The sequence below is a fragment of the Ovis aries genome, chromosome 2 (genome assembly GCF_016772045.2).
Source record: "Ovis aries strain OAR_USU_Benz2616 breed Rambouillet chromosome 2, ARS-UI_Ramb_v3.0, whole genome shotgun sequence".
Lineage (NCBI taxonomy): Eukaryota > Metazoa > Chordata > Mammalia > Artiodactyla > Bovidae > Ovis > Ovis aries.
Genome location: NC_056055.1, coordinates 29,042,352 through 29,065,275, shown reverse-complemented (window position 1 = coordinate 29,065,275; position 22,924 = coordinate 29,042,352). Strand labels below are relative to the sequence as shown.

At 38.5% G+C, this 22,924-nt stretch overlaps 1 protein-coding gene across 2 annotated transcripts in view; it reads right to left on the bottom strand.

The window, feature by feature from the left end:
- Positions 1-1,588: 1,588 nt before the first annotated feature.
- Positions 1,589-22,924, bottom strand: part of IARS1 (isoleucyl-tRNA synthetase 1) — a 77,470-nt gene continuing 56,134 nt past the window's right edge. The window contains exons 26-34 of one of the 2 annotated variants that reach the window (XM_012116190.3): positions 20,141-20,315; positions 17,489-17,601; positions 12,448-12,543; positions 11,476-11,652; positions 10,652-10,757; positions 8,575-8,700; positions 6,060-6,203; positions 5,207-5,359; positions 1,589-2,174 (exon numbers count right to left, since the gene is read on the bottom strand). In XM_012116190.3, the coding sequence (XP_011971580.1) occupies positions 2,092-2,174; positions 5,207-5,359; positions 6,060-6,203; positions 8,575-8,700; positions 10,652-10,757; positions 11,476-11,652; positions 12,448-12,543; positions 17,489-17,601; positions 20,141-20,315 (1,173 nt within the window). In that variant the 3' untranslated portion in view covers positions 1,589-2,091. Of the gene's footprint in view, positions 2,175-5,206; positions 5,360-6,059; positions 6,204-8,574; positions 8,727-10,651; positions 10,758-11,475; positions 11,653-12,447; positions 12,544-17,488; positions 17,602-20,140; positions 20,316-22,924 lie in introns of those variants that run through there. The other variant, XM_060409044.1, reaches the window with a different exon arrangement.

Sequence of the window (22,924 nt, the reverse complement as noted above, 5' to 3'; positions counted from 1 at the left end):
AGGATCAAGCTTAGTATGTTAATTATATTCACATTGTGCAAAAGACCTCTAGAACTTTTCAAAACTTGCAAAACTATTCCCATTTCTCCCTCTTTGTAGCACCTGGTAACCATCACTGTGTTGCATTTCAATGAATTTGACTACTCTAGATATCTCATACAAGTGGAATCACACAGCATTTATCTTTTTCTGACTGGCTTATTTCACTTTGCTTAACGTCCTCAAGGTTCATCCTTCTTTTTCAAGACTGCATAATGTTCAATTGTATGTATACATTACATTTTCTTGCTTCATTCATCCCTTAGTGGACATTTGAGTTGCTCCACCTCTTGGCTACTGTGAATATGTTGCAATGAACCTGGGTATGCAAATATTTCTTCAAGACCCTGCTTTTAATTCTTTTGGATATATACCCAGAAGTGGATTGCTATAGCATAGAAATCATACCTGTTCTACTTTTAATTTTCGAGGAACCTCTATACTCTTTTCCATAGTGACTGCAACATTTTACATTCCCACCAACAGTGCACAAGGGTGCTAGTTTCTCTGATCCTTGCCAACACTTGTCACCTTGTGTGGTTTCCTCCACCTCTGTGGGTTTGGATTTGAATGCATTTATTCTAGTGGCTAGAGCCACATGATTCAGAGTTCCTTTCAGGAGAATCTGATGTAGGGAGTATAGCTGGCTTATCTAGCTACTGGATTTTCAATGGATACATTTGTGCTGAGGCCACAGTCCCCTTCAGCCACTGACTAAGTAAGACATGGTCCAAAGTCAGGTCATTTCTGCCTAACTCTGGACTCCTTCTGAAGGCTCTGCCTTTGTCTTAAACCCTCCCCTTTATCTTTTGTGTATGAGAAAGATACCCTTCCCCCAATAGATTCTTGCACATCTAATTTTGTCTTGGCATCTACTTCTCTGACACAGCCATTTTTGGGAAGAAGTGAAATTAGATATTTAGTTTACTACCATAATTTAACTATTAGGACAATTGCTTCAAATCAGCCTCTTTAGTTTGCTGACGTTAACATGGTCATAGCTCTGGAAATAATTTGGTGCCAAATGTGTTTCAAAAGTAATCTGAAGAGTTTTAGGGATGATTTGGGAGAATGGGAATTCTAACATGTATACTATCATGTAAGAATTGAATCGCCAGTCCATGTCTGACGTAGGGTGCAGCATGCTTGGGGCTGGTGCATGGGGATGACCCAGAGAGATGTTATGGGGAGGGAGATGGGAGGGGGGTCATGTTTGGGAACGCATGTAAGAATTAAAGATTTTAAAATTTAAAAAATAAATAAATAAATAAACAACAACAACAATGAAAAAAAAAACAAAAAACAATGTGAGAAGTCCCGTGGATGTAAGCTTTTTTGTAAGAGCAAGAAGCACATCAACTGGCCATTATAGGGAGAATTCAGAAAGATTTCTTGCTAGATTTAGAAGCTATATTTTAAAAAAATAAATAAATAAATAAATTTCTTTCAATGAAAAGAAACAAAGATATTTAGTCTAGAGTCTTAATATGGAAGTGACTATTAAGTTTTGAGTTCTTTAAAGATGGAAGAATGAATTACTTCTAACATATTTATCATCTGAGAGAAAGTTTATTGTTCTGATTTACTGAAACTTTAAATATTCCATTAAATTACCCAGGAAAATCCAGGTAGCAAGAAATATATAACACTGTCCATTCCTTTAAGAGATTTCAAACAAGTTTTAAAAGGCCACAGAACTATATATAAATATATGAGTGTGTGTGTGTGTGGACACACACACTATACCATTTAAACTACTTCTATATTCTATACTTAAAATTTCAAGTATAGTAGCCTACTTTTTAGAGCTGAGGTAACACCAACTTTCCCTCAACATAACTGCATAGGTGATTAAGGTTAAGTGTGAATACTACTGTGAAGTCTCAAGTCACCTGATCAATTCCATTTTGATTTTAGGTAAAAACCAGTATATTATACATGCATCTGAACGAAACATCTTCAATATGTCTGTGCCCATGTGTCTGTTTCAGTGGAGGGGGAAGAACAGGTATACGCCAGGGAAACGTTGACTGAACCACAGATAATTGAAATTTAGAAGTCTGCTGTAGTTGGTAACACGGAAACATACACAGTCTTCGTGTTCAAAGTCTTCATAGGGATTTCTTCTGTAATTTCTAGAATGGAAAGAAGAAGTTTTAAGGAAATAATTTTTCTATCTATTTTGGATGAACATTAAAAAAAAAGTTAACTGCCTGGATAGCAAGATATTCGGCCTTACCTTAAGGGAAACCTAAACTCTATCTCTGCTGCTGGGGGGGTACTTTTTCCTGAATGACAGGAGTATCTTTTGTTATATATTCTGAACACACCTGGTAGTTTATGCTAATGAGATGACAATGATATGACTCAGAGTGGAGCTGGCCACACCAGAAAAAACAATCATATGAGCAATTATACCTATGTAATGAAGTCTTAATATAAACTCTGGACACTAAGGCTCAGGTGAGCTTCTCTGGTTGGTAATACACTGTACATACTACTGTCATGCTCTGGGGCTAGGAGGAGGTAACACTGTCCATGACTCCTTTGGGAGAGATGATCTGAAGTTACATACTTGGACTCCTTTCCAAGTGATGTCACTCAGTCGTGTCCAACTCTTTGCGACTCCATGGACTGTAGCCCACCAAGCTCCTCTGTCCATGGAATTTTCCAGGCAAGAGTACTGGAGTGGGCTGCCATTTCCTTCTCCAGGGGATCTTCCCGACCCAGGGATCGAACCTGGGTCTCCCACATTTTAGGCAGACGCTTTTACCGTCTGAGCCACCAGGGAAGTCCCGGGGATCTTCAATAAGATTAAAAGATTAATTTCTAATCTGAAACCATGGGAACAACAAGGCAAAGGAGTAACATATTTAAAGCGCTAAAAGAAAAAGCTATCAACAAAGAATTCTCCATTTAACAAAACAGAGTTTTTCTTCTTAATTTTTTCTTCAAAAATTAAGGAACAATTAAGACATTTCCAAGTAAACAAAAATTGAGGGAGGAAATCATTACTACCAGCTCTGACCACAAAGAAACTCTACATGGATCGTTCAGGTTGAAATGAAAGGGTGCCAGACAGTGAATCAAAGTCATATTGCTGCTGCTTTTAATTTTCAACCCCCCTTTTTGTTTCCTACATGGTTTAAAAGTAAATACATAAAACACAATTAAGAATTTATGTTTGGGGACACATAATTACAAAGATATAAATCCTGACAAGAATACAAATGGGGACAGAGCTGTACAGAAGCAGAGTTTTTGTATGTTATAAAAGTCAAACTGGCATCAATTCAAACTAGATTGTTACAAATTTAAGATGTTAGTTGTAACCCCCATGGTAAACACTAGCATCTTAACAGAAAAAAAACACAAAAGGAAGTGCGAAAATAGTACAATACAAAAAATAAACTAAACACAAAAGGTGACAACAATGGAGGAAATGAAGATAAAAAAGGTACAAGGCTCCGAGAAAAAATTTCCCAGTAAAATGTGAGAGCTTCTTCCTTATCAGTAACTATTATTTTTCTTTTTAACCAGAGCCTAACTGACCTGGAGAAAGAGAAATACCCATCTGTAGACCCCTTCAGCCTTCCTTTCTCACCTAAAGAGGAAAAACTAAAAAGCTGAGTAAACACTTGTGAAGGTCACAGCTCAGAGGCATAGACTCACTGAAGACTGAAAACTAACTTTAAAATTATAGAACACTTCTCCCCACATACTCTACTACAACATCATAAGGGTTCCTGTATAATAGCGTATTACAGCTGAAAGGATGCGCAAAGCTCTGACCATATTTAAAAAGGAATCTCTAGGGAAACCATAAAACAACAGAAGGAAATTGGAGCCTCTGGAGCCTACAGCAACAATAAACAATTATAGCCTAATTCCTAGAAGATAAACATAAAACTTTACAATGAAGGCCTTACCTTACCTCAGCTCCTTCTCCCCAAAACATCATGTACTGCTGTCAACCAAATATCACATTATTCTAAGAGGGAACACAGTAGGAAGAGATGAAGCAAGCCATCACCACGAGACTCAGATGTGGCAGAGATTTTGAAAATATCAGATTGGGAATTGCAAATAACTAGGATTAATGTTAAAGATGCTAACAGAAAGGGTGGACAACGTTGAAGAACAGATGGGTATGTAAGCACAAAGATGGGAATTCTAAGAAAGAATTAAAAGGAAATGTTAGAAATCAAAACACTGTAACAGAAATGAAGAATGCATTATACCAAAAAACTTATACTCAAGAACAGCATATTCAAACTTCAGAAGAATCAAAGATATGACTATTTGGGGAAAGACAATGTCTAGTAACTTTCCACCAGAGCTGGGAGACGCAAATCTTGATTTAGAAACTCCAATAAACCCCATGCTATAAGGCTGTAAAAATAAAAGGATGAAATGACAAAAGGTTTTTGGGATGACAAGAAGGATGGCTATTAATCAGAAAAAAACAGATCCCATTACGGGAAGCTACTTGAGGAAATGATTCCAGTAGCATCAGCATTAAAATGAACACCCATGTGAAACGGGATTATAGAACAGAACACAACGGGAGGGCTAAAAAGTCAACAGAGAAATTACCAGAACAGCCACAGAAGCTGAAATCACAGAAGCAGATGATCTAAGTGGGAGTAAGAGAAAACCTATCTTTAGAGACACTAGCCTGTGTCTTATCCTGACTCTCTGTCTTCTCAATTATGGAATGGAGAATGTCAACTAATGGCCTAACTCTTCACATTTTTATGCAGCTCACTGAGAAAAGGCATGCTTTATAAGTTGTAAAGGAGGAGGCACATAAAGTCAGTCATGTTTCCTTCAAGCTGTTATTTTAAGATACAGTGATCATTTCAATTCTCAGGGAAGAGGACAATTTGGGGATTAGCAAACAAGCTAACTTACCTAGAAGCGTATATTTTTAATAATATACCATTATATATTTTTAGATTATTTCCAAAGCAAAAAGTAATCATCCTTTAAATTATTACTAACATTTACAATATGGCAGATTTCTGGAGACAGCAAAAAAGTAAAAGAAAACAACAGCATTATCTCTTACACATATAATCTACAAATGATTGATGGCATCAAAATCTATTTTCAAGAAAATAAAAACAAAAATGAAAAAGATTAGCATGTTCTAAAATCTCCTCACCTTCTGTTTGAGTCTCATTCAGAAACAGCTTTAGCTTCCTGCTCCGAAGGCCAAACATCTTGGCCGCTTCATACAGAAGACCTTGGTGGGTGAGCCCATTCTGTCCAAGTGGATTTTCAAGCAGAAGAGTGCCTACTGTTCCCATTAAACACTCTACAGAAAAATAAAAAAAGATTTAAATCCTGAGAGTTCACCCTCTTGCTGGTGGATCCCTACTGGAGGTGGTGACCAGATAGCTCTACTGGGCAGAGCAACAGGCTTGAAAGCCAGAAGTGGGTACAAGAGTGGAATTAATTGTAGAAATAGAAACAATCTTAAATATTCCACTGGGGGAAAGGAGAAAGGGAAGAAAAAAAAATTAGTATAAGAGCCCAGGAGTTTAGGGAAGAGATATTCAGTAAACAGTCAAATGAAGCACGCAAAGACAGCAATAAATGTGCACAATGAGGATCTTAGAATATCAAGGAAAAACAAGTACCAATCTTGTCTGCTGATTATATGCGGATACTTAAAACAGTTCTCAGAACATATTTCAAGAGAAAAGGGGGGAAAATTAAAAATTACAATGGTTTTGCATTTAAACAATTCAGCTTCATTTAGCTGTAATTTTTACCTAACCAATTTATCTTATTTCCTAACCATGTTAGATGGATGGGTGTTCTACATAAACACACCAAAGAAACAAGCCATGAGTGTCCCCCAAAGAAATGTGGGAGTCTACATTTTAAATTACTAAGTTGAAACTGACTTGAAAAATCCATATAAATCCGAAAGAGTGAACATTAAAGGAAGCTTAACACCTAGCATTCCATTACCTGCCCGGTGAGTGTTCACAACTGGAGGAGGTACGCACCTTGTGGATCTGCATTCAAGAGCTGTAGGTTGATATACTGACAGAGAAGAGTACTAGGACTGTCAGTCACAGACAGCGCTGATCCTGCAGTCACACACAGTGTTTTTCCACTAAGACTCAGTAAGTTGGTTTGGTTTTTTAATTCTAAAAATAACAGCAAAAGTAACAAAAAAAAACTTTTAGGGAGTTCAGAGCTGAAGTCATTCACTTTTTCTTACTTAATTATTAAACTATTATGAACCTTTACAGTGATACTTTCCACTTAATTTATGTTTATTAAAGAACACTGCCTTTTCTATAAAATTAGACATTAATGACATGCACATAGTAGGAAATCTTAATGTTGCAAAATAGCATAATATTCATAACTTATAAATAAAGCAAATTAATTTCCCCCTTTAGTATTTTTCCTCCACACTATGCACGGGCCCAGTCGCTCAGTTGGGTCTCTTTGTGACCCCATGGAGTGTAGCCCGCCAGGCTCCTCTGTCCATGGACTTTTCCAGGCAAGAATACGGGAGTGGCTGCTATTTCCTACTCCAGGGGATCTTTCCAATCCAGGGATTAAACCCGAGATTCTTTTGTCTCCTGCACTGGTAGGTGGATTTATCACTGTGCCACCTGGGAAGCCCCATAGTATAGGTTCCTTTTAAAATTTCTTCCTATATAAACTTACCATGAAAAGAAATCTTATGTCAAAAAGATTATGGTTAGAAGGTAAACTGACTAATGAATATAGTCAACTATAGCAAGATACACAGAACAGACATAGTATAATTTCATTTATATACAATTAAATATTGTTTCAATGGTAAAGAAGCCGCCTGCCCAGGAGATGCAAGAGACGTGGGTTCAATCCCTGGGTTGGGAAGATCCCTGGAGAAGGAAAGGGGAATTGGACACAAGGAACTGGACACAACTGAGCACAGCCATGCTAAACACTGCTTAAGGTAGAAGATTAGTTATAGTTACTATGTTCCTAAAGGTCAATGTGGGGCCCAGGCACTCCTCGGCTTTCACAGGCTGCCACTTGCTGGGTCAGAGGGGACAGCGAGCAGCCCACACTAACCTTTCCTGTAACCTCCTAACTTTTGAGCCAGGTACAAGAGCAACTCTCTGGCAAAGCTCTTCTGCAAGTCCACTGACTGTCAGTGTTAGATGTGGCTAGACAGATGTGTTCCAGTCTTTTTCTTTCTTATTCTACAACGACTTGAGACAGAGATCCAAGCTGTCCACTGACTGATTTACCAGCTTCCCTTGGTGGATCTGGGTCAGAGATTTTTTTCCCAGATCCTCCAATGAAACATCTTTCAGACCTTAATTTTCCAAGTTTTTCCCATATCAAGTTTGTGTCCCTTACTCAGCCCTTAAATGATACAACAGCAAATGGTTTTCATGTTGCTTCCATCAATTTATAACCCAATAGTAAATGACAGTTCCTATTACATAATATCCCTGACAACACCTGATATTATGAAATTATTCTCGCTTTTTGCCAATCTAGTTGCATGTAGCAGTACCTCATTGTGGTTTCTACTATTGAGGTAGAGCAGTGTTTTCTTTATTGGCCACTTGGATTTCTTCTTTTAAGCTATTTAGACATTTCACAAAATGAACATTCAAATTTGTTAATTGAGTGTATTAGTTTCCCATGACTGCTGTAGAAATCACAAACCAAGGAGGGGAGTGGTGGAGGGTGAGGTAAGCAAGACAGCTTAAAACAACAAAAATGTATCGTCTCAGTTTCCTGAAGGTGACACGCTCAAAATCTGTCAGTAAGGCCATGCTCCCTCTGAAGCCTGTAAAGGAATTCTCTTTTCTCTCCCTAACTTCTAGAGGTTCCCAGCAATCTTCGGGGTTTCTTGGCTTGCAGGTTTGCCCAATTCCAGCTGCTGCCTCTGTCACCACACAGCCTTCTCTCTGTCTTCACATGGCCCTTTTCTTACAAGGACACATACTGGGGTAGTGCCCACCTTTACTTCAGTATTATGTTAACTAATTCTAATACATATGCAATGAACCTATTTTTCAAAGGTCACACTTGAGTGCACTGAGGGTAAATAAGAGGACTTCAACATATCTTTTTTTGGGTAGAGATGGTGGGGTGTAGTATCACAGTTAAATGCATGACGGTAGGAAGAAATGTACTTATAATTCTTCACAAATTTATGTAGGCTTGTCTTCTTGAGAATTTGGACTTAAGATGCAGATACTATGTTTAATAAAGTTAAAACTCAAAAGGGAAGTCTCTGAAGCCTAGAATAAATCACATGGCTAACAGGAAAGACAGCAGGATTAGAATCTTCATTTCCTATTAAGTTCAGTGTTCTATCAGCCATATCACACAAAGGAGGCACAAAGAGATACGGCAGGCAGAACTACTGTAGAGGCTAGCCCTGACTCAGAGTTAGGAAAAAGGCAAAGGTTATGTACAATAACTGTTACCAAATTAAGATCTTCACTGATTCACCTCATGTCAAAGGACACAGGTGAATACCTTTGACTTCCCACATACCTGTTTCACCATGGAAGATAGCCAGCTCTGTATTTTTTACACCAAAAATGCTAGTAACAACATTCTTCAGTTTTACAAGGTCCAACCTATTATCTCCTTTTGGATTTTCCAGAAGTAATACTCCACCTAAAAAGCCACAAATATAAGTGAAACTGGAAAAAAAAAAGTTAAATTTGAATGAAAAGTCAACGGGAACATCATCTATATATTTTCTTTGGTCAATGTCTATTCATGTCTTCCCATTTTCTAATTAAAGTTTAAAAAACTGCTGAGTTTTGGGAGTTCTTTATATATTCTACATACCTACATCCTTTGTTGTATATGTGGTTTGCAAAGATCTTCTACTAGTCTGCAACTTTTTTTTTTAAATCATTTTCACAGGATCTTTCACAAAGCAGGATTTAAAATTCTGAAGAAGTTCGACTTCCCAGTTTTTCTTTTTATGAATTAGACTAAGTCTTAAAAACTCTTTGCCTAATCCTGAATCCTGAAAATTTTTATTTTCTCCTAAATGTTTCATAGTATTATACTTATGTCTGTACTCCCTTTTAATTTACTCTCTGGATAAGGTCTAGGACAATTTTTGCATATGGATGTCTAACTGCCTGGTACCACATAATGAAAAGACTAGTCAATTAAATCACTTTTGCTGGCCTATTGAGTGCAGCATTATAATAGCATCATCTTTTTGGATTTCAAACAGCTCAGTTGGAATTCCATCATCTCACTAGCTTTGTTTGTAGTAATGTTTCCTAAGGCCCACTTGACTTCACACTCCAGGATGTCTGGCTCTAGGTGAGTGATCACACTGTTGTGGTTATCTGGGTCATTAAGACATGTTTTGTACAGTTCTTCTGTGTATTCTTGCCATCTCTTCTTAATATCTTCTGCATTGTTAGGTCCATACTGTTTCTGTCCTTTATCATGTCCACTTTTGCATGAAATATTCCATTGGTATCTGTTCACTTAAGAAGGCTTTCTTATTTCTCCTTGTTATTCTTTGGATTTTGGCATTCAGTTGGGTATATCTTTCCTTTTCTCCTTTGCCTTTCACTTCTCTTCTCAGCTATTTGTAAGGCCTCCTCAGAAAAGGATTTTGCCTCTTTGCATTTCTTTTTCTTGGGGATAGCTTTGATCAGCACCTACTGTACAACGTTATTATCCTCTGTCCACAGTTCTTCAGGCACTCTAACAGATCTAATCCCTTGAATCTACCTGTCACTTTCACTGTATAATCATAAGGGATTTAATTTAGGTCATACCCGAGTGGTTTAGTGGTTTTCCTTCCTTCAATTTAAGTCTGAATTTTGCAATAAGGAGTGCGTGGTCCTGGAGCCTAGTGTATTCTATTTAATTGGTTGGAGCACAGCAGTTATGGCCTAGAAGTTTTCTTGTCTTGCGAGGTGGCACTCTCCTGGTCGCCCCTGAAGAGAGAGCATGATTTTCTGTGTGTGTGTGTGTGCTTAGTCGTTTCAGTCATGTCTGACTCTTTGTGACCTCATGGACTGTACCAGGGAGGCTCTTCTGTCCATGGGATTCTCTAGGCAAGAACTGGAATGGGTTGCCACGCCCTCCTCTAGGGGATCTTTCTGACTCAGGGATCGAACCTGCATCTCTTATGTTTTCTGCATTGTCCACAGGGTTCTTTACCACTAGTGTCACCTGTGAACATTTTGTTGTGTTTATATTCATGCCCGTTGGTCTTTCATGGTTGCCAGCTTCTTCAGCTTCGAGTCTGGGATGCATGAAGCAAAAAGAAAAACCAGGGAATTCTCCATCTTCTTACTTGATCCCAAGATCCTTAGTTGGTCTGCCTTCCTCCCTCCACCATTAAGTCTTCTTATGCTTGCTTTTATGTATCATGTCTAGGGTGTTTAGCTGTACTTTGTAGGAAGAACAGGGAAAAGTATGTCTACTTCATCTTCCTGGAAGTGGAAGTTCAATCATTTACTTTTGTGGATTCATTACATGACAATTTGAAAAAGTTACTCAATTTTACCAATTATAATAGCCTTAGAAACATTCGTAGGTTTAACTAAAAAGTAAGATACAAACTATGGAATTCATTTACTCTTACCTTGCTCACTGCCATTTGTACAAATGTTAAGATTGACATATGCACAAGCAGGGCCAGGCGTGGAAGATCCTTTGGTGAGTGTAATTTCCAGGTCAGACCCTTTTAACTAAGCATATGAGAAAATGTGACTGGGTTAACTATAGCATCTGATCACAGTGTCACCAACTAAGATAGCAACTATTCAGCAAGAATAAGAGCTCTACACAATTCTGAGAGCATATTTAATCTAACTACTAAAACAGCCAAGAGCTACATTTTCCCCCACTTTTATCTTGTTCTTTCCCATTGAAAAGACAGTCACATTCAGGGCCTGCTTGTCTGTTCCATTTGTCCCATACAAAACAGGATCAATACCAGGAACCTATGACTGAATAAATGACTAACTGATATAGAAAAGATTTTTTTTCTTTCAGACATATTTCTGAATTACTGGCCAATCTCTTTCATATCTTGGTCAGATTTTCACAGTTATATCTAAAATGTATCAACAAGAAATGAATGTATAACTTACTACCATAAAAGTAAACTGCTTTTCAAGTCAATTGCTATTTATATAATACTAATTTTTATGGTTTTAGATAAGACAGCATCATAAAGTCATCTAACAATTCTTATGTATGTCCTGGTTACCTTTTCCAAGAGAACAGCTCTAATTTTCTTTCTTCTCTTTTAGACCTCACCTTCCAATCCTATTCACTATTCTCCAGAGCAATACTTCAAGACTAAGTACTATACTAATTGCTACCAGGGGAGAGAACATCAATATATGACTACAAAAGCTTAACCCTAAATCACTTACTAGCTCAACAGAATTCAGAACGTACCTGCATTTTTTCTTGAATAAGTATTTCATCTGATATAGGAACTGGATATGGTTTCAAAGGAGACTTTATGGTGGCAAATATGAAGTCTGTGTGACTTTCAATAACATTATTCAGATACTTTCCCTCAGAAGTTGCTTTATAATAAACTGTTATTTCATCAGTTGGAACCAGACTGCACTGAAAGCACATGAAGAAAATTTAAAAGGGAAGCACACTTGTCAATTAAAACATAAAACACTGTTAAATAGAGCTGATGATCCCACACTGAATCATTATGGAAGGGTACGATATCCTGACAAATTCTCTGAAAAAAAAGCAAGAATTCACAAAGCTTTTACTTGAGACATAGTTCATAAGCATACCATTATCTGCTGGAGTGGCTTCCTCAGACCCTGAACTCAGTTTCAAAAACCTGACCAGATGAGGACAACATGTGGGGGGCCCTCCCTGAGATGGAAGCTCTCTGGCTCTCTCACCCAGTAAGGAAAGGCAATGGGTTCGTGCACTTGCTCTGGCTCTCAGCTTCTTGAATGAGGAAGAACCACCTCATTCCATCCAGATCCAACAATCTCTCTCTCCCCTGAGCTAAGAACCCTTCCACACTGAGTGCACCTCTACTCTTCTTCAGAGGTATTTGCTGTCATCTCTGATAACCATATGTGCCAGTCAGGAGGACTATCTATCCAGAAGATGGTTTTGTGGACGCCCTAAGGAACTGAAAAAGGAAGACAAGGAGCACATGTCAACAGAAGCTTCCGCTCAGAGAAACAAGAGTCACAATTAGCTTGGGAGCGAACAAGGAGAGGGAAAAGAGGCCTAAGAAGTATAATCTGAATGGATCATAGATCAGTGACAATCAGTAATAAACTACTGTGGTTTATATTACCTGTGTCTCCTCTCTTTCCCAGCAAGCAAAACAAAAACCAAAACAAAACTCTAAACAGTAGCTTATCTTCAATCTCACAAACTGACCTTTTTGCGAAGTTTCTGGATACGATTGATGACTTCCCGAGCCATTCCTTCATCCACCATTGACTGGTCAGGGGTGACATCTAAAAGAACCAAAACCTGTAGGAATGAACAGTGTACACCATGACAATCAAATATAGAAAAAACAGTTCTTTCAAACTCAGCAAAATGGTGTTTAAATTCTTAGAAGTCTATAATGCAGCACCATTCAATCACAAAACTGAGCCAAAGACATAAAATTAGTCTCTTTATAATTTGAGTCCTCTGTTGTAAGCAGTTATTTTCTCATCTGGAGGAAAATATGCAACTTTTCATTTTTTTTCTGAAGGGTGTTGCTCACAGGAGATGTCCTGAGACCAACTTAAACCATTTCAGTATTCTTGCCTTGAGAACCCCATGGACAGTATGAAAAGGCAAAAAGATGTAACACCGGAAGATAAGCCCCCCAGGTCAGTAGGTGTCCAATATACTAATGGGGAAGAAGAGAGAAATAGCTCTACAAAGAATGAAGAGGCTGTGCCAAAGCAGAAACAATGCTTAGTTGTGAATGTGTCTGATGGTAAAAATAAAGTCTGATGCTGTAAAGAGGAATCTGGAGAGTTTGGTCCATAGGTCAAGGTAAACTGGACTTGGTAAAACAGTAGATGGCAAAAGTGAACACTGACATATTAGGAACTGGGGAAGTAAAATGGATGGGAATGGGAGAATTTAATTCAGATGATCATTATATCTATACTGTGGGCAAGAATCCCTTGGAAGAAATGGAGTAGCCCTCATGGTCAATTAGAGTCCAAAATGTACTACTTGGGTGCAATCTCAAAAACAACAGAATGATCTTGGTTCCCTTCTAAGGTAAATCACTCAACATTACAGTAATCCAAGTCTATGCCCTACCACTACTGTCAAAGAAGCTGAAGTTGACCGCTTCTATGAAGACCTATAAAACCTCTAGAACAAACACCAAAAAAAGAGGTCCTTTTCATCACAGGGGGCCAGAAAGCAAAAGTAGGAAGTCAAGAGATACCTGGAGTAACAGGCAAGTTAGGCCTTAGAGTAAAAAATGAAGGAGGGCAAAGGCTAACAGAATTTTGTCAAGAGAACACACTGGTCATAGCAAATACCCTCTTCCAACAACACAAGAGACAACTCTACACATGGATATCAACAAATGGTCAACACTGAAATCAGATTAATCATATTCTTTGTTGCCAAGGATGGAGAAATTCTTTACAGTTAGCAAAAACAAGCCCTGAAGTAAACTGTGGCTCAGATCATGAGCTCCTTATTGCCAAATTCAGACTTAAATTGAAGAAAGTAGGAAAAACCACAAGACCATTCAGGTATGACTTAATCAAATCCCTTATGATTATACAGTGGCAGTGGCAAACAGATTGAAGGGACTAGATCTGGTAGACAGAGTGCCTCATGTACTATGGATGAAGGTTTGTAACACTGTACAGGAGGTGGTAACCAAAACCATCCCCAAGGAAAAGATATGCAAGAAGGCAAGTGGTTGTCTGAGGAGGACTTACAAATAGCTGAGAAAAAGAGAAGCAAAAGGCAAAGTAGAAAGAGAAAGACATACCCAACTGAATGCAGAATTCCAAAGAATAGCATGGAGATAAGAAAGCCTTTAAAAATGAACAATACCATGAAACAGAGGAAAATAATAGAATGGGAAAGACTATAGAGAACTCCAAAAAATTAAGTATCAAGGGAACATTTCATGCAAAGCTGGGTACAATAAAGGACAGAAATGGTAAGGACCTAACTGAAACAGAAGAGATTAAGAAGTGGCAAGAATACACAGAAGAACTATAGAAAAAAGATATTAATGACCTGGATAATCAATCACCTGGTATGATCACTCACCTACAGCCAGAAATCCTGGAGTGTGAAGTCAAGTGGGTCTTAGGAAGCATCATTACGAACAAAGCTAGTGGAGGTGATGGAATTCCAGTTGAGCTATTTCAAATCCTAAAAGATGATGCTGTGAAAGTGCTGCACTTAATATGGCAGCAAATTTGGAAAACTCAGCAGTGGCCACAAGACTGGAAAAGGTTGGTTTTCATTCTAATACCAAAGAAGGGCAATGCCAAAGAATGTTCAAACTACTATACAATTGTGCTCATTTCACATGCTGCTGCTGCTGCTGCTGCTAAGTCGCTTCAGTCGTGTCCGATTCTGTGTGACCCCATAGACGGCAGCCCACCGGCTCCCCTGTCCCTGGGATTCTCCAGGCGAGAACACTGGAGTGGGTTGCCATTTCCTTCTCCAGTGCATGAAAGTGAAAAGTGAAGTCGCTCAGTCGTGTCCAACTCTTCTAGCAAGGTAATACTCAAAATCCTGCAAGACAGGCTTCCACAGTATGTGAACCGAGAAATTTCAGATGTACAGCCTGGATTTAGAGAAGGCCGAGGAAGCAAGAGATCAAATTGTTGACATATGCTGGATCATAAGGAAAGCAAGGGAATTCCAGGAAACCATCTACTTATGTTTCATTAACTATGCTAAATCCTTTGACTGTGTTTAATCACAACAAACTGTGAGAAATCTTAAATAGATGGGACTACCAGACCATCTTAGCTGCCTCCTGAAAAACCTATATGCAGGTCAAAAAGTAGCAGTTAGAACAGGACATGGAACAGTGGATTGGTTCCAAATTGGGAAAGGAATATGTCAAGGCTATATATGGTCAAACTGCTTATTTAACTTATATGCAGAGTACATCATGTGAAATGCTGGGCCAGATGACTCACAAGCTGGAATCAAGATAGCCGGGAGAAATAGCAACAACCTCAGATGACATCACTGTAAAGGCTGAAGAACAGGAAGTAAAGAACCTCTTAATGATGGAGAAAGAGGGTGAAAAGCTGGCTTAAAACTCAACATTCAAAAAACAAAGATCATGGCATCTAGTCCCATCACTTCCTGGCAAACAGATGAGGAAAAAGTGGAAAGAGTGGCAGATTTTATTTTTTTGAGCTCCAAAATCACTGTGCACGGTGACAGCAGCCACAAAATTAAGAGACACTTGCTCTTTGGAAGAAAAGCTATGACAAACCAAGAGAGCATATTAAAAAGTAGAGACATTACTTGACTGACAAAGTTCTGTATACTCAAAACTATGGTTTTTCTAGCAGTCACATACGGATGTGAGAGCTGGATCATAAAGAAGGCTGAGTGCCAAAGAATTGATGCTTTTGAATTGTGGTGCTGGAGAAGACTCTTGAGAGTCCTTTGGACAGCAAGGAGATCAAACCAGTCAATCCAAAAGGAAATCAACCCTGAATACTCACTGAATGTACTGATGCTGAAGCTCTAGTAATTTGGCCACCTGACAAAGAGCCTACTCATTGGAAAAGATCCTGAATCTGGGAAAGATTGAGGGCAGGAGGAGAAATCGGCAACAGAGGATGAGATGATTGGATGGCATCATTGACTCAATGGAGATGACTTTGGTCAAATTTCGGGAGACAGTGAAGGACAGGGAAAGCAGGTATGCTGCAGTTCATGGGTTGCAAACAATCAGACATGACTTAGCAACTGAGCAACAATAACAACAACATGTAACTCTGCTTTCTGTCTAATAAGTAATATCAACTCTGCTAATAAAATCACCAATCATGAAGCTATTACAGCAGCGTAACTTTTCATAATAGATTCATTACAAACAAGTGAACTGAAGACCTCAAAGCAGCCATCTCTGTTGTTTTCTTTAACCATGACCTATTCTATCCACTGGTTTGTTTGTGCAATTCAAGATACAATTTCTATAATGGGCCACAATACTTTTTAAAATTGCCACCTTCCTGTCAACTTTATCCACTATTTCATCTTCTCTGTCATAAAGGTTGTCAATGATGATGTGGTAATAATGACAGTATCACTTCTACTATAGAGGGGAATATATATATATGAATTAGGCACCATCCCCATTTACATTTTTGAGGACACTCAAAGATAACAAACTTGCTCCATTTTATGAAGACGCATAGGAGGTAAACTGAAAACGGATAAGTCACGGCAGGGTAACCATGGCCCACAATACACAAATTACATTAAGAAACTCAGAAGCATCACAAGACATTTCCTTAAGTACAGACAAGCTCTTCAGGCCTCTCGTATTTGGCTGTGATCAGAAAAGATTACATCTTCTTGCTGGTTAAAAACCTTCTTCCCTGGCCCCAATTCCTTCTTTTGTAGTTTTCTCACCTTTAGCTCCTTACATTGTCTGCCCTCGTGGAGTTCTGTCTACATCATATTTAAGACTCTGTGTATGGCAATTCCCCAGCAGTTCAGTGGTTAGAGCTCAGTGCTTTCACTGCTGGGGGCCCAGGTTCAATCCTTCGTTGAGGAATTAAGATCCCATAAGCTGCACAGTGCGGCCAAAAAAAAAAAGACCTCATGTAAAGGCTGACTAAACTCACACAAGGTATTCTCCATCATCCACCATATGTGGAATATTAAGCACAGAGGAACTCCAGCAGGTCCCTTACTCTCACATTAGAGATCTTAAAATCTATCTGTCTGGAGAAGTGAAGAGTGAGAAGTGAGAAGTGGTCAAAAGTGAAGAGAGATGCTGTGATCCATCACAACAAAAAAACCCAGATCCCAGAATCCTTAACTGTCTGTGCATCCTCTTCAAGGGATGCTCTCTAACCACTCCCACTTCTACCCCAGACTCAGCCCTTCCCTGTACTTATTTCTACCAGATAACTTACCAAGTAGAATAATAAGAACAGACTTAACTTTTCTATCTCCATGACTGACCCTTTCCTTGAAGGGTAGGATTACATCTTCCACATTTTTGTATGACCTGGCACTTATTGGCATGCATAAAGTCACAAAATATCTATTTATATATCCATTAAAGAAATGTATATGTCAAGAAGCTGTAATAGGGAAGTTTAATAAGGCCAATCTAAAATAAAAGCTATTTTACACTGAGACAAGCTGCCAATACTGTCAGGAGGAGCATAGGTGAGTATTTTTTTCCTCTGATCGTATTTTATGGTATATGTTCTAGGGACTAGAAAAATACCTGGGCATCCGAGTGTGCTTCAAATTGTGTTGTTCCACCTGTTGCCTGATCAAAGGTGTATATGAGACGTATATCTTCTTCATGCAATTCATGGCCTTCCACAACAATGGTCCCTATTGGAAAAGCAACTGTCACTGTTACTCAATCAGTAACCCACTCCTCAGTACCAATATACTGTGCCACTCTAATAAAAACTTCAAACCATCAAGCTACAGTCTTTATGAGATTATGTCTTTCTGACTCATGTCACTGTTGTAGTCAAGGATGAGATAAACTTTCCTTAGATTACACCATGCCATCTTAAGGCCATTTAAATCACCAATATCTACTGCTGTATATAAGCTCCTAGAGCCAAAAACATGTGCCAGAGGCAACAAATGAGTCCCGATCATAAACATAAGCAGCAAGCTATAATGAAGAAAGCAGTCTTTAGAGTCAAACTAGACTTAGGCCTTCCACTCAAAGGTGGTAAAACCCTGGTGTTCTTCTATCTGCCTATCCAGGTACAGTCAGGGTGAAGAGAGGCAGACAATGTGAAGGTCTGAGCATCATACCTATTCATGGTAGGCAGAACCTCTAAACAGCTGAGGACGGCAATTCCCATTTCCCATACCATTTACTATAGAAATTCACAAAACAATCCTCTGGGTCTTTGAGCAATGGGCTGTCATTTTCACTTTATGTCACTGTATTCTAAAAACTGCTTTCCATCAATACGGAACAGTTCACTCAGAAATTACAGTTTAAAAACTACAGGCTTTCAGTTTCAAATAAAGCTTATTTCAGGAATTTTTTAATATTTTGGCTAATTGGTGAAACAACTTGAGATTTATGACCTGAAGGCTGATCAAAGATTTTGTTAATTTAACAAATCAAGCTGAATTAGTGCTGATTCAACTTTTAGTTGCTAGTCTCTAATGTTTTGTATATCTAAAAATTTGGGGAATCTTATGGATACTTCCCCCAATTTCCATAACTACTCATCTGAGTTATGAATCCTTAAATCTTTCTTCATGACACTTCCATGCTTATGATTTTCAATTTCAGAGGGAACCCAAACAATCAAACACCTTGTAACCTAGGATTGCTGCAGGAAGTCAAATAGCTGTAATTAGACCATATATGATTCTAATCATGGCAGAGGTCAGAACTCCTGGGCACCTGGAACAGCTTCCTAAAGATTTCCTTCAGCACACTTATCAAAAATATGATTATATCCATACATCTTTAGCATCTACCAGCACCATGAGGGTAAGGACAAATGTCTGTCTTATTCAACTCTATGTTCTCAGTGTCAACAAAACAGAAGGGCTTTAAAAAATATTTGCTGAATGAATGACTCCACTCTTGCTCAATTGAGAACAAAATGTGTAAATATTTTAGAGAAACATTCTAAGTTCTGACACAGTTTTGGAAGAAGCTCCAAACCTCAATGTTAAACCCCTTTCATTAAAAATACTTAAGTATTTAAAAATTAAAATTTTGAATTAAAATTAAAACATAACTTTCTTCTTTGAATATCTTCTGGTCTTCATTCTGGCAACTCAAGTCATCTTTTTCTCTACGAGCAGCATCTGACAGGGGTTAACACTCTATACCACTGGCTGGTGAATCTGAGGGGTTTTGCTCTCTCATTAGGGTAGATTTTTCCAGGCCCATATTAGCACTTATAGAATTTAATGGTAACTTACAATTTACCCATCTGACTCAATGATTTCAAGTAGAAACCTAGCTGAAGGTGAGAGTGAAAGCCACTCGGTTGTGTCCGACTCTTGCGACCCCGACTGTATAATCCATGGAATTCTCTAGGCCAGAATACTGGAGTGGGTAGCCTTTTCCTTCTCCAGGGGATTTTTCCAACCCAGGGATCGAACCCAGGTCTCCCGTACTGCAGGCCGATTCTTTACCAGCTGAGCCACAAGGGAAGCCCAAGAATGCTGGAATGGGTAGCCTATCCCTTCTCCAGTGGATCTTCCCGAACCAGGAATGGAACTGGGGTCCCCTGCACTGCAGGCGGATTCTTTAACAACTGAGCCATGAGGGAAGCCCCTAAACCTAGCTAGAATGAATCAATTCCACAAAACATCTACATGTGAAAACATTCACTGAAATATTAGTTATGCTGTTAAAAGAATGGAAACACTGAAAGCACCAACAACAAAAAGACTGGTTAAAAAAAAACCAGGTATCCACAGGAAGGAAAATTTCTGCAACACTTGTTGAAATGGCATTTTAAAGACTGACAAAACACAGAAATGTTTATAATGTAAAGTGAAAATGCAAAATAAAAAGGTAAATGAAAACCAAATAATGTAAATATAAAAAAATGAAAAATGTGAAATAAATTATAGGGTGATTTCCATTTTGTAAAGCTATAATTATATGACTACATATGTATGTAGGATGAACTAAATCAGAATTTTAACAGTGAACTAAATCAGAATTTCAATCTACATTAAAGGGGTGGGTGATGGGTTATGGGTCATTTTTAATAAATTAGCAGAATTATTCATAAATATTTTTATGAACAGAAAAAAAAAAGTTCTAATTTAAGGGAAGGCTGTAACAGTAGAAATCAAAGAGGAGGCTAAGTACGAGATATCCATCAAGTTGAGGACACAAATGGTGCCCCCCCATGAAACAGATGCCCACCATTTTCCTGGAACCGCTCCAGCTCCTCATTGCTCAGCTGTTTGATGGATGTCATTACCATCTTGAAAGCTCCTTTCAGACGCTTCCCCAGGACCATGTGATCTGGCTCTGCCCTTAGGCGAATGCCATACTTGTTTTTATCTGTAGATAATGTAACTTTTCGAACATTCAACTCCTGTATTTGATAGACATACAAAAACAAAAATGAAACAAATGAAAATATGTCCACAAAAATTTGAATACAAATATTTATAGCAATAACCAAAAACTGGAAACAACCCAAATGCTGACTGACTATGAAAGGATAAATAAAATGTGGTATATCCACCTAGTAGACTATCATTTAGCAATATAAAGGAAAGAAGCATTAATACGTGCTATAACATGAATGACCGTTGGTGCTATCTCACAGAAGCCAGACACAGAAGCCCACGTATTGTATGATTTCATCTACAGAAAATGTCCAGAGTGAGCACAACCAGAGACAGAAAACGGTTTTGTATTTGCCAGGGGACTGTAGGATCCTGAGGGGAAATGATGCGTGAATGATAATTTGGGATCTCTATATGGGGTGATGAAAATTCTACAAAATTGTGGTGATGACTGCACAACCCTAACTCAATTAACAAGGACTGTAGCATTAGAAATAGGGACTTCATGTCTCAGGGGTAACCTTTGCTCGAGAAAATTAACTATCAATTAACCAGAAGAATCAGTTAATCATGGTATTTCATGTCTCCATCATGCTAGCAAGTTAAGGATTACTAATGTAGTAGGAAATGGTGACTACACAGTAGGAAATAAGAAAATGAAGTATCATGGAATTGCCAACTGAAGCAAATTATATGGAAATGTTTTGCCATTATACATTACTATATTATTTGATCTCAGAGTGCTCAAGATATTTAAGTATATTCTATTTTTATTCATATCTTAAGCATTCTTTATATAATTTATATCTCCTTAGTTATAACCTCTTAAATTTCTAAAGAGTTTTATAAACACTATTTATCCAGAATTCTCAACTAATTCAAAACCAAATATAGAAATTATTTTCTATCCTTAAATATTATCTGTGAAAGGAATAAAAATAAACTTCTGATCTCAAAACTCCATTTTTAAGGACCTATCCAACATCCACACTGTCAACTAGCAACTGGCACTTGCCATCTACTTATCTGGGGTTCACAGGTGGTACCAGTGGTAAAGAACCTGCCTGCCAACAAAGGAGATGACCTAAGAGACACAGGTTTGATCCCTTTGGGAAGGCCCTCTGGAGGAGGGCATGGCAACTTACTCCAGTATTCTTGCCTGGAGAACCCCATGGACAGGTGAGCCTGGTGGGCTACAGTCCATAGGGTAGCAAGGAGTGGGACATGACTAAAGTGACTTAGTGACACATGCATCTACCTATACCTGTACAAGGATTAAATCGTGTTGCTGCAGCTGCTGACCTTTAATAGCCCCCTGAAAGGAGTTCAGGGTGAACAGCAGAAATGAGACATTCTGTGCTTGGGGGAAAACTGGCTGAACAGGTCTTCACACAGGTATTTTCAGGAGCTGATTTTATGAGCCCAATTCTTGAATCTCCCCATGGAAAGGCCCCAAAATCCTTCATGGTAGTAACTGTTCCTTCTGACTAGCAAAGCTTCACAAGACTAGCAGAAACCTTCTGGAAAAAAATGTACTTGACTGCATGTATTCCCCCTTCATTTTGCCCCAAATAAAACTTAACTCGCAACTCTTATGTTGTGCATTTTTTAAGTCTACAGTTAATGACATATTTGTACACGTGCACACACACACACAAACTTTTATTTATAATCCAAAACATAAATTTCCAACAATACTAGAGTAACTAAATAAATAATGATGCAGGCAGAAAGTGAACACTATGAAGCTGGCAAAAAGAATAAATTAGACCGCTAATGTTTTGTTTTTAAAGGAAGAGTTCTTTAAAAATATTTATTTAAAAATTTTACTTATTTATTTGGCTGTGCTGGGTCTTCGTGGCATGCAGGATCATTAATTGCAGCACATGGAATCTAATTCCCTGACTGAACCTGAGCCCCCTGTACTGGGAGTGTGGAGTCGTAGCCACTGGACCACCAGGCAAATTCTAGGCCTCTGTGTTTTAACATGGAATGTTGTTTAAGACAGACTGCATTCTAGATACTGCACTCTCAGTTTTCTTGTCGATCAATTCCTCACTGGTTGGGAGAGGTAGGAACATAAAAGATATTAGATTTAAAAAAGAGAAAATCTCAAAGAAGAAACATGCTTAAGTGAGGAAGAAAGTCGGACGAGAGATGTTGATGGTGTGGTTAGGCTTCCCAAGGGAGGTTCTTGGGAACACATCATGACTGTTTTGGGGGCTTATAGTGAGAGGCAAGCTTGAGCCTGATGCTCAGTGCATACCACAGGCCTACCCACACTCTACATGCCATAGCTCTACAGGGGATTCCACCCTCTTATACAATAAGTAAAAAACTACATATATGACCTTTACAATAAGTAAAAAACTACATATATGACCAGTGATGTGTGTATTTGATGTTTAGTTGCTGAGTCATACCTGACTCTTTGTAACCCCACGGACTGTAGCCTGCCAGGCTCCTCTGAACACAGGAGTATCCTGGCATAGGTTGGGAAAACACTGGAGTAGGTTGCCATTTCCTTATTAAGAGGAATCTTCCCGACCCAGGGATCAAACTCAAGTCTCCTACAGTGGCAGGTGGATTCTTTGCCACTGGGCCACCTAGGAAGCCTGCATGGGTGTAGATG